The sequence below is a fragment of the Brachypodium distachyon genome, chromosome 2 (genome assembly GCF_000005505.3).
Source record: "Brachypodium distachyon strain Bd21 chromosome 2, Brachypodium_distachyon_v3.0, whole genome shotgun sequence".
Lineage (NCBI taxonomy): Eukaryota > Viridiplantae > Streptophyta > Magnoliopsida > Poales > Poaceae > Brachypodium > Brachypodium distachyon.
This window is the reverse complement of record NC_016132.3, coordinates 50,740,810-50,753,115: the sequence shown is the minus strand read 5'-3', so window position 1 is coordinate 50,753,115 and position 12,306 is coordinate 50,740,810. Positions and strand designations below refer to the sequence as shown.

General features: G+C 40.6%; 1 protein-coding gene across 1 annotated transcript; it reads right to left on the bottom strand.

Annotated features, from left to right (window-relative positions):
• Positions 1-2,362: 2,362 nt before the first annotated feature.
• On the bottom strand, positions 2,363-11,471 carry LOC100845295 (casein kinase 1-like protein HD16). The gene is made up of 17 exons (XM_003569880.4): positions 11,315-11,471; positions 10,227-10,642; positions 7,599-7,724; positions 7,436-7,509; positions 6,743-6,812; positions 6,615-6,670; positions 6,451-6,522; positions 6,276-6,370; positions 6,011-6,077; positions 5,805-5,934; positions 5,366-5,581; positions 5,118-5,248; positions 4,159-4,333; positions 3,999-4,089; positions 3,652-3,809; positions 3,256-3,444; positions 2,363-2,977 (listed from the first exon to the last, which is right to left on the bottom strand). The coding sequence occupies exons 2-17, from the start codon at positions 10,611-10,613 to the stop codon at positions 2,918-2,920; spliced, it is 2,097 nt and encodes a 698-aa protein (XP_003569928.1). The 5' UTR covers positions 10,614-10,642; positions 11,315-11,471; the 3' UTR covers positions 2,363-2,917.
• Positions 11,472-12,306: the final 835 nt, after the last annotated feature.

The window sequence follows — 12,306 nt, the reverse complement described above, 5'->3', positions numbered from 1 at the left end:
GGCAGTTGCTCCTTCCGCTCGAGACCGACAGCCTCGGCGGCTCCTTCCTCCAGCTCGAGACCAATGACGATTGCCGATTGGAGAACTTTTTTAGTAAATGGTTATGTTGAAATCCTTTATTTTATTGCTATATTTAAGTTTTTCTTTTGCAAAAGACTAATCAAAATACCGCAAATTATAGCACGAAAAAGTATGTATAGCATCTTGGTACTATCGTTTACAACATTAAATCTACATCTACTTTCTTTTTCTTTACTATGCATTGGTTATAGCATATTTCTACGTGTAAAAAAATCATATTTCTATGGACTTCTTTGTGGTACCTTTTACTACCCTTAGGGTATTACAAGGACACGTACAATGATCGTCAAGATTAACTTCTCTTATAAGCCCACATTGGTTAAAGAGGACAATAAAACATGTCATGTGATAAATATGTTATTTAGCGTCTTATATTGCAACTAATGATTAAATAAATGTGGAAAAAAATGAAATGTGCTTCCTCAGTCCAGAAATAAGTGACTTGAATTTGTCTAAATTCGTATGTATCTAGATGTGTTTTAGTGTATAGATACATGCGAAATTAGACAAATTTGAGTCACTTATTTCTGGACGAAGTAATAGTATGATGAAAAAAAATACAATACACTTCTTGTGGTCGGTCCGGGCCGATGCGTCATCCCGGATCCGACACTAGGGCTCCCAAGGCTCCTTCCAATGAATTCATTCAAACGAGGGTGTGATGAGTTACGATCTTCTTTTGGGTCTCTATATAGTCCTTGGATGGATCACTAAATTGCAAGGAGCCCATTCCACTTATATTTTTTGTGAAAAGATCCATCTTATTCCCGGAGTATAAATAGATTATGCAGCCTAAGCTTTTCATTGGAAAGTATATATATTTCCCATGGATCTTTTCACGAAATAAGATGGCGATTTTCCTATCTGTAGTGAGGAAGTTCCACAAAACACAACAAATTTGAACTAAAACAATGACAACAATTTAGGATCGAAAGGAATACATCACAAGTGATCGGCGTGGTCGTTCGAATTCATTATGATACAAGAGAAACTAACTCAAAGGAAATGGCACATTTAAATCAGATGAGCTATGCAGTATAATTTGCTTGTTCCTTTTGGTTTATAGTAACAAAACCTCTTTTTTTTACAACATAATACTCCACAAAACCTCTTAAATAAGTAGCCCAAGTCTGGTACTCCCTCCGTCCCATAATTCTTGTTGTTGTTTTAGTTCAAATTATGGGACGGAGGGAGTAGTTACAAGTCTTTTGTCACCCTATGAATTAAACTCAATTTGGACCGAGTAATTTAGCTGTGAATCTAGGAGAATTTAAAAGAAAGGATAATTCTTTTACAAATCAAAGCATCAGTACCAAACATAATGGCTCAAGGACGACACTACCACTAACGTATTTGCCTACATATAATCGACATATAATTTAGATGCAATTTTTTGACAGAAGTATATTGAGATGCAATCGTATGCACATATGTCTGCAACAGATAACTCATGTCTCCCAGTAAAACTAATACTCCCTCCGGCCGGAATTACGTGTCTAAATATTACATGTATCTAGACGCTTTTTACACGTTGATACATCCATATTTGAACAAATTTGAGGCAAGTAATACCGATCGGAAGAAGTAATAATATTTTATGCAAACTACTTGGTAGAAAAACCATATGTCCAGACAATGTTAAAGGCTAGGTTTACATTGTCATGCCAAAATTGTGCTTTTCTTTGAGATGTCAGGCTTTCGTATCTTACAACGTGAGATGGCTGCGATGGACGTACGAAAATGCTAGGAAGAAAATTATTAAAAATGGATACAGATGTGCTCTTCGTGTAAGAATACCATGTCATGAAGTTCAGATGTTGTCCATAACAAATAGTTCGGGATGTTGGAATTTCGTACTCCCTTAGATATAATAAATCGTCAGAGATCTATAATAAAGTGTCGAGATTTAGTACAAAATTAGACGTGTCGGGATTTTATTACGAAGTTAGTACTGAGTATAATTTTATATACTAAATACCCAGCACTTCATTTTGTACTAAATCTCCAACATTTATCATGGATCGGAGTCGGAGGGAGTACATTAACCCTTTGGAGTGACGTTTCATAATCCAGAGGCTACATGAATATTAAGTGCAAAATTGCAATCTTTGAAATACCGCTATTTGGAGCTTGGTATTACTCCCTCCGTTCCGTATTAAGTGTCAAAATATTACATGTATTTAGACGTTTTTTAACCATAGATACATCCATATTTGGCAAATTTGAGACACTTAATATGGATGGAGGGAGTATATAAACTTATGCAGAAGCAATAAACAGGTTGAGAATGATCAGCAAAGTTCAACATTTATGGCATGAACCGCAATGAGCTTATCGAATAATGGAATCGATGCAGCGAATTCATCAGTACACTCAGTTCACCTCACATGATAATTTAGACACTTACGGTGTTCCGGGAATACGGAACTTGTTTCCACTTGACGAAATGCATGACATGATAGGGCTATATACACAACAGACCCTCAAAGATCAAAGGCCTCCAAGCAGGAGAATGCCATCCACTCTGCACGGCAGCAGGGAGCCAGGGACGAAGCAACCACATTTTGATGCTAAGTATTTTACGCCGTCAGCATCATCGCTACCACCAGCTGGATCGTATCCTCCTCCATCTGTTATTAGCGCGGTCGTCAACCTTCCTCCCAGTTCTTCTGGAGTGCCCCCCTCCCCCTCCCCCCCTAATCTGGCCATGATGTAAGGTTCATCTACGCAATTTACCTACACATACAGAGCAACACAGCAGCAACTAAAATTGCTGGGTTTTCAGATATGAACTCATTTGAATATGCTCAGCCCTGAGTTGGTGTGCATGTAAGCCTCAAGACACCGTCCGGCCATAGCATATCGAGGCAATATAAAGATTCTTGGCCCATTTTTCCTGGAATAGGACAAGTATGTCTGCATTAGAGGGGTGATCGAGTTGCTGTTAAAAAAACAGCTCCATGGGAAGAACAGTATAGAGGAACAAATATGGTTGGAGTGAATTTGAAGAGAAAATGGAGTATTTTTAAACAGTAAAAATTGACAACTTTGTCATGGTGCCAATTGCCAAATACAACCATGCATGCGAACATGCAATTCAACATGCAGATTAAAATGCAACCAGATGACATTATTAATTTTGCACAGTCCAGAGAAAAAATTATAGGGTCCTACCTTCACATGATTGCTTGGGAAAGCAGATGTTCTGAGAGTTTCTTGTGTCTCATCCATCAATTTTCTTTTTGGAATGCTTAATATAAAAGCAGCTTGATCACCAGTGGCTGCTGTAGAAGTTATTCTATATCCATTCTCCCATCGCCGGTGGATACCTTCACTAGGGTAAAGAAAATCCAATTCTACTACCTGTGTTACATAACAGATTAGTACCGAAATTTTGATTTCAGACCGAACTTCCATTATGTCGGAAAAGGGCGTCAATATCCATCAACACAATAATTTAATTATTTTATCTGACGAAACAGTTATTCCGATACCTAAGCGTTCTGTATTACTCTTTCACGTTACCAAAGCATAATTAACGTTTGGTTTCTGGATCATTTTTATTAATACCTGTTCAGAATATCCAGAGTTCCTCGACATAACTACACCCCAGCGGCTGCCTGCGGTGGTCATTGATGTAACATGAAATCCTTCTTTCCATTTCTTATTGATCCACTTGAAGGGGAACGATTCACTAACTTTGTAAGACTGTTGAGTGTAAGGGGTTCCTGGAAAGGGTAAACGACCAATTCATATGAACCTCTCATGTCGTACATATAAAAAAAAAGAGAAAGCTTTAACTGGGAAACAGGGCATCAATATATGCACAAAAATATGATCCAAATAAGTATAACAAATAGCCATTGTTATTTTATTTGCCAATGGATGCATCAAATAAAATAACACATTCGACAGACCTTTTGACATGACCACCAGGGAACTTCCGTTTGTTGATCCTGCTATGGCACTGATGTAATAGCTATTTTCCCACTGCTCCATAATCCAATCCTGAGAATAAAATACATAGGTAATTTAGGATACTAGGAAAAGCGAAATGCACCAGGGTCAAGATTATACCTTATGAAGGAATATTGGTGAAAGTTCATAGACTTGAGATGTGAACCCAGTTCCGGCATCCATAATAAGAGCCCAGAGATTTGCTGAAGATGCTACCGAACTAATAAACAGTCCATCTTCATTCCCTTTCTCTATGTGTTGATGAAGTCGGGCATCTGCTACATTGTAATGGTATCTGGGAGGAAAGGAAACAAAGATGTTACTGGGGCAATTTGAATCATGAGGATGCAGAGTGACCGAGTGATCCCTGTCTATTGCTTTGACCACACAACTGACTGGCCAGTTCTTTTCGGCTTCCTGGACCGGCTTTCCCCCCGCTTCTTGGAGAAGCCGCCACCTAAATTTGATTAGGCTACCAAACTAGTTTGGCCTAAACTATTTTGGAAGTCTGGCTAAATATGTGATGCGGCTTCTCCAAGAAGCTATGTGAGGGCAGCTTCTAGGAGAAGCCTGTCCTAGAAGCTAAATATATTAACAGCTATTTCCTGCTCAAAAATGACAATTCACTAGCTATATTTACATGATTTGCTGAAAATTAGAAACATCAGCAGTGTCCAGAAGAAAAATTTATTAATGCAATTGTTTAACCGCGGCATCTACTTAACCTTTTGACATGAAGCACAGAAACAACTCACAACATCTTGTTTGATTTAACTACAAGCTTGCCTATGAGTTGAATAAACTCCTGTGCATCACGTGCCTGATTTCAAGCTGAACTGTTTACAAATAAATTTCAGGACATCCATCACAAACGAAAAAGCTTATAAAACAGAGCAGATTGTGGCAAGGGAGGATTCATAACATGTACCGGCTTGTAGTTCTTTTCGGCTTATAAAACATGTTCGTCACAGTCTCCAGAAAAAGTTTAAAAGGAGGAGCACAGAAAACTTTTTCTGGCTTATATTAAAATACAAGCCGGTACATGTTATTAAAATACAAGCTATGAGATATTTTGTTACCTCTGTTTCATGGGCCTCCTAGCATTATAAACTGAAATCCACTGATTTGCTGGGCTTCCAAGTCTAACTTTCTTCTTTGGTTGTTCATCTTCTTCAAGATTTACAAGCAATCTTCCTCGTTTTTGTCCAGCCTACATATGAAATGACCAGAAGTCAAATTAAACAAGCTCACCCTGAAAATGGTAACGCACCAACTAAGGTTGCACGTCAAAATTTAAAAAACAATTTTATTATTGAAAAAAACTTGCCTTTAGAGCACCGTCAATTCTAATAGGCCTCAAATGCTGGGGCTCAATCAATTCATCAAAGAGGGAAATAAGCTTCGAGTAGTTTGGTTCTTCATCGAATTTCATGTTTGTCACAGTCTCCAGAAAAAGTTTAAAAGGAGGAGCACAGAAAACACACAGCAGATCTGGAGAAGTAGCCATTTTCTTCTTGCAAACAAGAAAACTCTTGTTCTCTCCCTGCACATTATTTAGCAGAATTCAAACACAAAGAGATCAGCCACAGAACAACCATCATAACTAGTGAATGTGTTGGCAGATAATGAAAAGAAAGAGCACTCCATCTGCAAAAAACATACAAGTCAGCATAATATATAGTCCACGAGGTGTGATCAGACCTCTTCTGTGCAACCAAAAATTATACTAATGGGCTAACAGTTTCTATGCAAAGAAAGGAAGAAACCTGAAAGCCTTGCCAAGGTAACCTTCCTCTGAGAAGAAATACTAATGTATATGCTAATGATTCGAGATCATCCCTTCTGCTACCAGTACGACCCAAATGAGCATGCACACTAGCATATCTTATTGTGCCCCTGTCCAGAAGAAGGTAACTGGTAAATCACAAAACAGATAGGAGATGAAAAAACACATCCTTTGATAAAAACAAACCTAAAAATATCAGGCCTCTGATCATAGTTAACATGGTGTCCAGATGATGTTTCCTTCCATCTCGATGCTGACAGTGCAAATGGTAGGAGTGAGCACCTTTTAACATTGGCGTCAAGTATATAATACAGTTTAAAAGGCATCAGTAGTGTAGCTCGGAGAATGTTAAGCAGAATCCTAATGTGAATGACAAGTTGGAGTAATCTACTCAACTATTGGCAAAAAATAATGAATTATCATCACAGGTAATATCCAGGACACCACATACCTAAACCAAGATCAATCAGAAAAAGCTTCTTCTCATCAGGTGATCCAGGTTGACCAAGTAAAAAATTCTCTGGTTTAACATCTCCATGAACAAACCTGGCAAAAAAAATTGAAAAAGAAAAAACTAAATTGTGGAACCTATATCTAAAAAGAAAACTGAGCAAGGCAACCATTACCCCTTGGCATGAAGTTTCTCAAGGATAGAGATTGCCTCTACAGCGATGCAAGCAACCATACTTTGAGACATCCTGCTCCAAACATTAGCCATCATCACTCAGTTGTTCTAATTTAACAACAGATAGGACTGAAAAAGAAAGCAGATAGGGCATATCAGTCTTACTGTTGCCCAACAGAATTCCAAACATCCCAAAGGCTAGGCCCTAGTATATCCATTACCTGAAACAGCAGTATAATTTAGCTCATGGTTGCAAAAGAACTTAAAAAGATTAGGAAATGTTTGTAACTAACCAGCACATAATAGTCCCCCTGCCGGCCTTTGTAGTGAACCCATGGAATACCATAGCATCCGTTCAACGAGCTGAAACAAATGCACAATAAAAAGATTAGAATTAATAAGGCAAGTAGTTTAGTGGGACGGTCCTCATAAGCGGTGAGCAGTGGCAATAAGAAAGCCCTTTTAGGCCCTTTTTGTTTGGGCTTCTGCTTCAGATTCAAATGCTTTTACCAATCTCAAAAGCACTTCTCCCGTTTACACATGAAGCTGAGAAGCACCTCCGGACCAAAAGCACGTTCGGAGGTGCTTCTCAGCTTCATGTGTAAATAGGAGAAGTGCTTTTGAGATTGCTAAAAGCACCAAAAGCTGAAGCAGAAGCCCAAACAAACAGGGCCTTATCTTTCTAGAAAATACTGAAAAATCAATAAAAACAAAGACAAAAGAAAGCTAGTAGTGTAATAATAAACAACAGATGTGTTTCTATAATAGAGTAAGCATTTGTTTTTGCCTCCAGTTATATACTAGATTTAGGACAAGTGGACAACTACATGATGACAAAAAACTTATTGGACCCAAAAGATAACCATAGGAGTATAATGGAAAATAGAATACAGTTTCGAGGTCTAGCTATGCATAACTTTTCTGATTTCCAAGATTCTTCTGTAAGATTATAGATAGACTCAGCTTATACAGTGTTTACTGTTTACCTATAAACCTGCCACTCATATGGAGGGCCATAACTGCAACCCTTACTGTTGCGGTGCTCAAATTTCAAAGCAACCTGCAATAAGACAAGATATGTATTATTACCATCAAATAATATTAAAATACAACTTTTAAGGGGAAAAAAAGAAAACAGTAAACATAAACCTCGTAGGCATCAGGTCCTGTGCGCTCTGTTCCACCAGAAAGTCTTCTGCCAACATAAACCTGTCCAAAACCACCCTTGCCCAATTTCCGTTCGACCTTGTATTGTGGAGAATGACCTACTTGAACCTGAGAATAATCAAAGAACAAAGACACATATTCATTTGGGTTCGCTTGCAGTTCAATTTTGTCATTACCAACAAGAATCCTCAGTTCATTGAAATTGCTGACATGTATTACTCAAAGAAAATTTCATACTGGCTTTAGGCATCCAAGGATCCACTAAGATTCTCTTGTTCAAAATTAAACATCTTTACAGTAGTGTGTGGCTTTAAAACAATTGTAAATGCATGCCTACCAGAATTCAAGGTATAGACTGAGGATTGAAAAACAAGGATTTTTTGTTTTGTTTTTGCAACCTGTTTGAGGAGCTTCAGCTTCATGCCACTGAAACCGTAAGCTTACCAAAAGAGGGTGCAGTTTCTCGAGCACTCTTAACAGAATAAAGCCCACTCTGTATGGAAAGGCTGAAGCCCCTTCTCTACATACACACAAGACCTCTGCTCTTAGCCTTTGATGGATCTCATAAGATAAGCTTTAGTATCTGGATATGAAATATCCTGTCGTGTTTGTGTGTCCATGCAAGTAAATTGTGTTGCATTAAGCAGTCCACCAAAAGATGTGCCTAATTAAGCCAGTGTTTTCACAGTTGCACATCATCATTTGCGACTAAACATGAGTTGAGTTTGGTTAAGTTACGTCAGTCTAAACTAGTAATGTTCTACTTCATGACCTCCGAACTTATGTTGGAATAGAAATATCAGCCAGCCCGATGTAAAATTATCATTGAGGGGTTAGAAGCAGCTACTTATACTGATAGTTACCAGGGACAGATAAGGAAACTTTCACCTTCCTGTCAAGAACCTGGTGTCATCCATGTATTTTGTTTCAACTGGATCTATGTATTATTGAGAACTTTAATCTAATGACACTCGAAACTAGTCATGTATAGGAATCCATGAAATTCACCCCAGACAAAACAATTGCAGGTACTGCACCTCCCCTGATACAACAATTAGTTGCTATACATCAATTATAACATGTCTCTCTGGTTGAAACAGAATATACCACACTTGCTAATTCCATACCAGGTGTGATTCAAGTTTGGCCCCTGGAACACAAAGTTTCGGTACCAGAGCATTCCAGTGTTCCGTTCCCAGACTATACATACATATTCATATAGAACAAATATATACCAAAATAGAAAAGGTCAAAAAGCTGATTCTCGTTGGGCCAGAATGGATAAAGATGCACTCAGGTTGTTTGTTTCCAGCCTGTGTCGATGGTGATTTCCAGGTTGTACACGACCTTATGTGAACGAAGCCTATGTAATCTCACTAGTATTAACCGAACTATGTGTTCATACAGTGAGCTGAGAAGGAATAATACCAACTTGCCTAAGCCAAAGGGAGTTATGATGCATTGGCTAGCTGGCTATTTCAAGAGCCTGCATGCTGGTACATAGCAGGTTGCTGAGCACAGAGCTCATCCGTAATGCATCTGTACAACAAATGTTTTTGTCCGGTACTGGGACGACTGGCGTGACTGTTTAAGACGGAACGACCAAAATTTGGGCAGGTACGCGACGTGACCTTGTGCATACCTTTTGGCTGACAAAATGGACAAAAAAACCCGGAATGTTCTGTCCAATCCGTCCGGAAAGGAATCGGATTAATTATGCTACTACTTGTTCCTATTATTAGGGAACTGATTTTAAGAATTGAATTGTTTTCTACATGACAAAGGATATCAACCATTTTTAATCCATAGTTTTGGCAGACAAAATTCTCGCTCATGCGTTTTCTTATCTTGCCCCCACGTGGATCGGCAAGCTGTCCTTGCAAATTTCGAGATATAGTTGGATCTAAGATACGCAAGTATTAATATGAGCATACAATTTGTCTATCCTCATAGAGAATTAAAAAGATTGCAAGGGATGCGAGTGTAATTTCAAGGAAATGCAACTATCCTTTTTTAATTAGATTTTATTGTAGTATTTACTACTCCCTCCTTCCCAATTTTAATGTCGTTTTAGGTTTTATATTTTTCCCAGATTAAGTGTCGTCTCAGCGCTGAGTGGAAAATCTCCTCGGCTCTCCCAGCGCATTAATTTCTAACCACTTACCGCTTCATCTTCTATTGCAGAAAAAAGAAGGAAATGTGAAAAAGAAAACTGCACGCAGCCTGCTGGTTGGGCACGGAAGATTCTGCATGCAGCGCTGGGCTGATTTTGCATCGAAGCGCGGGCGGAGAGAGAGGAAAGAAAGCGACCGCATCGCGGACGGTCGGCGTGCTTCATTGGAAGACGTTTTCAGTCCCGGAATTAACTCCAACTTTCCAGTGTTTTAACTCTTCCTTGGTATTAGAGATTTTCCTAAAACGACGTTTAATTTGGGATGGAGGGAGTATCTTACATATGGGTTCCCGCGCTATGCAACGAGGTTCATCCATGTGGAACCATGCCAAATATAAGATTTGTCGTTATCTTACCCTAACACTTCAAGGAGGGCGGCAAATCAGAAACTCAGGACACATAAACTAGTAAGAGCTATAGTGCATTCAAAGAAGTACCTTCTCTGGGACTGGAGATGCAGTCCCATCATCTTCACCTCCACCGACCTTCTCAGGACTGCCATTATCCATCTTCACAACCTTATCAGCAAACTCCTCAATGCGCTGTGGACCACCAACAGCAGCTCCACCAGTAGCAGCTCCTGGAAGAGCCTCAAAAGACTGGTCAGGGTCCAAGTCAATCACCGGAACACCTCGTCCTCTTCCTCCAGCCCTTCCCCTCCCTGATCCTCGCCCTCCACCTCTCCCTCCCCTTCCTCTACCACGCCTTCCTGCCACCGTGGGCGCTGTCACTACCAGGTTCGCGGCAGGGTCTTGTGCGGCAAGGTCCTCCGCCTTCTTTGCCTTCAACCGAGATTGTCGGACTCCGCTACGCAACTCTGGCATCCTTTCTCCCCATACACTTCCCTACTAACCTGCCACTCGAAATCCACAACATCATTGGTTAGTACAAACGTACTACATTTTATCAACGAGTTATCAAACATAAAGTACTACTGGAAACATTAAATCCCAAATCCAAGACGAACAATATTCATCAAGCCCGCTGGAAAGCAGTTTTCATTGTCACTACTCGATTGGCATCCCCTTCGACAAGCTCCTGACTCTTAGACCTTCTCTGGCCACAGAACTAACACCGCAAACTATGATATGTGATTTGGCAACGGATACTCCCCACCACTCCTCATCCCCAAATCCTATCCCGATCTCCTCGACACAGGTTTCTCCCACCAAAACTGGTCAAAACTCGGGCATAACGCGCACATACACGTCGCTGCATCACCGGGACGCACCCGATCGTCTCCAAAAAAACGGAGCCCGAGCCAACAGCCACCACGGAAACACGCGCCGCAATCCAAATTTCCGCCAGTAAACGGAGAGATCGGAGGGCGCCGGAACGATCGCTCCGCGATCGGACGCGACGGACTCTAAGATCGGGGTCCCCGGCGGCGATCGCCCGCGCCCGCAGCTGCCGCCGCCACCGACAGTCCGACACGGAAGACAATCGAGGACGCACGCACTCCCAGCGATCGGAAAGGCTAAAGACGAGGACGATGAGGAGAGGGTGGCAAGGGTTCGGCGCTTACCTCGGGGATTGAGGCCGTGCAGCGGCGGCGGCGAGGAGGAGGCGGCGGCGGCGGCGAGAAGGGGGTGGAGAGGTTGGTGTTTGGTGTCGCGCAGGCGCAGACACACACACACACCGCTGTGGTTGTCTGGAAGGGAGAGGAGGAGGGTTGGCTTTTTGAAGGCTTCGCGTTGTTGTTATTTTTTGCCAAGTTTTTCCTCTCGCTTGGAAGTGCCCCCGTGCATGCGTGTGCTCCTCCGGCCGGATTTAAGGGACAGGATTCTCTTGGGCTCAACCTCCCCGGGAGTTTGATGGATAACGTGGTTTGCTCGGCGGGCCCGGCAGATTTTTTTTAGCTAACCGAGGGCTTATTCGGCTTACAGCATTTCAAAATCAAAGAAATATGAAAAGTACATGATTGAGATGTCATTGGCACCGGTGGCTGAGCTGGTATAGAACGGAGGGGTTCAAATGAACCCAATGACATATGACATAGCTAATTCCTTCACTAATCTAATTTTTGCTTTGCTTAGTAGTGAAAAATTGCACAGTTGTCCGAAGGATTGAAACTAATAATTCAGTTCTCTACCTTCGCCACTGATTGGCACTCCAATCATTAGTAATTTTCCATAAGGTCTCATCTAATGTGTAGATTCTTTGTAATTAGCTCAACTTAGGCTCAATCTTTAGGAATCTATGATCTCAATTCCTGTGAAACGAATGCTACATATAGGAAACATTCCTTAGCGTGAATACAATGGGTGACGTCAGCCTTCTCTTAGCGATACCACATAGGATAAAATCTGACGTGGAAGAGAAAGAGTCGAAGAAAAGGCACAATCCTTCTCTTAATTAAGAGATGATCTATTCACAAGAGTGATAAGTCAAAGATAAAGCAATTTTCCCATTGTACTAGATTTCACCTTTTCTTAGCATTTATTTAGTTAATTCTATTCATCTAAGCATTAATTTTAAGATATAACACTAAAAGATAATCCATTGTACACCATTTTG